The sequence below is a fragment of the Trypanosoma equiperdum genome (genome assembly GCF_001457755.1).
Source record: "Trypanosoma equiperdum strain OVI genome assembly, contig: ctg_922, whole genome shotgun sequence".
In the NCBI taxonomy this organism is placed as follows: Eukaryota; Euglenozoa; class Kinetoplastea; order Trypanosomatida; family Trypanosomatidae; genus Trypanosoma; species Trypanosoma equiperdum.
The window spans coordinates 5,825-8,433 of NW_027124890.1; the positions used below are offsets into that span (position 1 = coordinate 5,825).

The 2,609-nt window shown below is 41.7% G+C and overlaps 1 pseudogene across 1 annotated transcript; it reads right to left on the reverse strand.

Annotated features, from left to right (window-relative positions):
- Nucleotides 1-2,109: 2,109 nt before the first annotated feature.
- Nucleotides 2,110-2,609, reverse strand: TEOVI_000452700:pseudogene (annotated as a pseudogene). The gene is given in 2 exon segments: nt 2,110-2,274; nt 2,277-2,609. Coding segments are annotated over 2 exon segments (498 nt in total).

Below are 2,609 nucleotides of genomic sequence, written 5' to 3' on the forward strand. Positions count from 1 at the left end.
GTATTCTTCAGGTAAGCAAAATAAAATAGAAGATTAGAATAGCACTAATTTTTTGTAACCTATCACCATGCTACTTTGCATTTATAAGTGACTTTCATACACATTTTACAATACGTAAAAAAGTTTCAAGGTGTTAAAATATATTAAATATTAGCAGCTTTTATTAAGTTAGTATATTCACACTCACATCTCACTCCTTTCATTAATATTATAGCAGTAGGAAATGTTCATAAAATAAACAAGATGTATTAAATTAGAATAGCTTTTTTTCTATACCTTTTACTATAATAATTTACGCGAAGAGCAACAGTAATACAAGTATTTTAGACTTTTTAAAATTTAAATGTTTTTAAAAACTGGAAAATATATAAAATTCTCTTAAAATGAAAATTTTCATTTATTGCTAAAGTTTTACCAATCTTACAAAAGCAAAAGCAAAGAAAATTTCTTAGTTATGAGAAAACTGGGATCTTTGCTAGTTTCTCTCTCCCATTTACAACTTTTGTCACCTTCATATTTTTTCTCATCAGTGTTATGTTTTGCACGTTTCCTCTCTTTCTTCTCTTCCCCTGCGTGTTCTGCAGCTTTTACTGCTGTGTTTGTCTGTCCTTCTCCATCTTTAGGTTTGCACTTCTTAACTGTTTAGCTTGTTGCTTCCCATTTGCATTCTCCCTTTTGCGTGCAGGGTGCTGCTTTTTCTGTTGCGTCGCAGGCTTTTTTTTTCTTATCTGCGGCACTGATGTCTGTTTTTATTGCCGTTGGTTCGGCTGTTTCTGTTAAAACCTCCGCTAGTGCAATGTTTTCTGTTGCGGTTTCTGCACTTAGTTTCAGAATTGTGTTGAATTGCTGCACTTTTTCTGCTGCTCGCTCCCGTTCTGCAAGTTTCGTTGCTAGCCCTTTTATGCTGGCTATTCACGGTATCTTTTCGAATGCTTCTTGGCCTTGTGTTGCGTAGTTAGTGAACTTAATGCATTGCCCGTTGCAGCAGTTGCCTCTGCAGCCTGTTTTTTTGAAGGAGCCAAGGTAGCCGTTTTTTGAATCTTGGTGGATTAATTTCTGGAGGTCGTTCATCGCTTTTGTCAGGTCTCGTGACGTTACGTGTCTGTTTTCGCACGACGGGCATGCTTTCGCTAGCGTCCGCATGTCTGTTTGTTCCGGGTTTGTGGCGGGGTCCCACCCTGTGCTTCCATCAGTTTTGTCTGTGCAAGCTTCTTCGACTGCGCTGCCACTGTGTGTGCCCGCCGCTTTTTGGCAGAGGCACGTTAGGGCCGTGACTGCCGTTTTCACTCTTTTGTCCTCGCTTGTGGCTTCGCAGACGGTTTCTCTGGCTGTCGCACCTGGGGCTTGACCGAACACTTTGGCGGTCGTTAGGGCTGATCGTGGCTCCGTCGTCGAGCCGAATGCTGCCACCTTCAGGGTTTTCGAGGCAGCAGTGTCATCTAGTCGTGCTGAAGTTGCCGCTAGCGCGGCGACGTCCGCTTTCAGCTTCCTGGCTGCTGCTGCTATCGGTCTTATCTGTCTGTTGGCGAGCTGTTTCCGTAAACCGGTCAGCTTCAGTGCACCACTTTGTTTTAGTCTGGCTGCCGTGTTGTCCTGTGCCACAGCTTCGGCCGCTGTTTTCCAGTCTTTCCAGTACTAATCATAGCCTTTGTTTTCTTGTTTGGCTTCCTTAGCGGTCGCGTGTACTTTTTTCCTGTTTCCATCGATGTAGAAGATTTCTTTCCACTCACTTGGTGACGTTGAAAATTTTAATTCTTGTATGGATTTATAGTCAGCATCGTCGAGGGTGGGCTTGGACGGTACGCTTATCTTGCCTTCCGCTAGTGCTAAAAACTTTCAGATGGCGCTGAACGCTTACCGATTGTCGCCTCTTCCGATGTTGTCGCCGAGTGCTGGCGCACTTAGAGTTAAAGTCAGCAGGACTAGTTTCTTTGCGTCAATCGGGTTATTGGGCTTTTACTGTGCTGGGTCTACCTTGTGGTTGTCTTCTTTAAGTCCCTTCATTTTACATGGTGTACTATTATAAAATGACAGGCTTACGAAGTCAGTTTTGTGGCTGGCGGAACGAGCAGACCCAGGTCTAGTACCAACGAGTCACTTCGTGGTTCAGCAACAGAACTCTTCACAAAATGACGTTATTCTGCTGTTTTTTCGTCTTAATTGTACATTTCTGTTTTTCCTTGCGTCAAGAGACATAAGTAACCTGTATTCCTCCTCTGAAATGTGGTGAAAAACGATAAGGTTGAGATTCTCTCGTACAAAATGACTTAATTGCCTTTGCAATGCATCACATAATGACAATCTTGCATATCCACCGTCAACAAACTCTCAATTTTTATTTTGTGCCTCATCACTTCCCCCACCATAATATCTTTGTTCAATGCAGCATAATCAATGTATTTGTCAAAGTTTCGAAAACTCACTCTTCTGGATAATAGTTTGGAAATGTCCAAATGTCCAAATATCTCTACAACGTTGTCTGTTAAAAGTGTATTTGCGTAGCCAACAACATATCACGTTAGCTTTCGAATGGACTCGTGAAGCTGAACCAATTTTTTAACCATATTCAATTTCTCCTTCAGTAATATTTCAAGGTACTGCATATACAA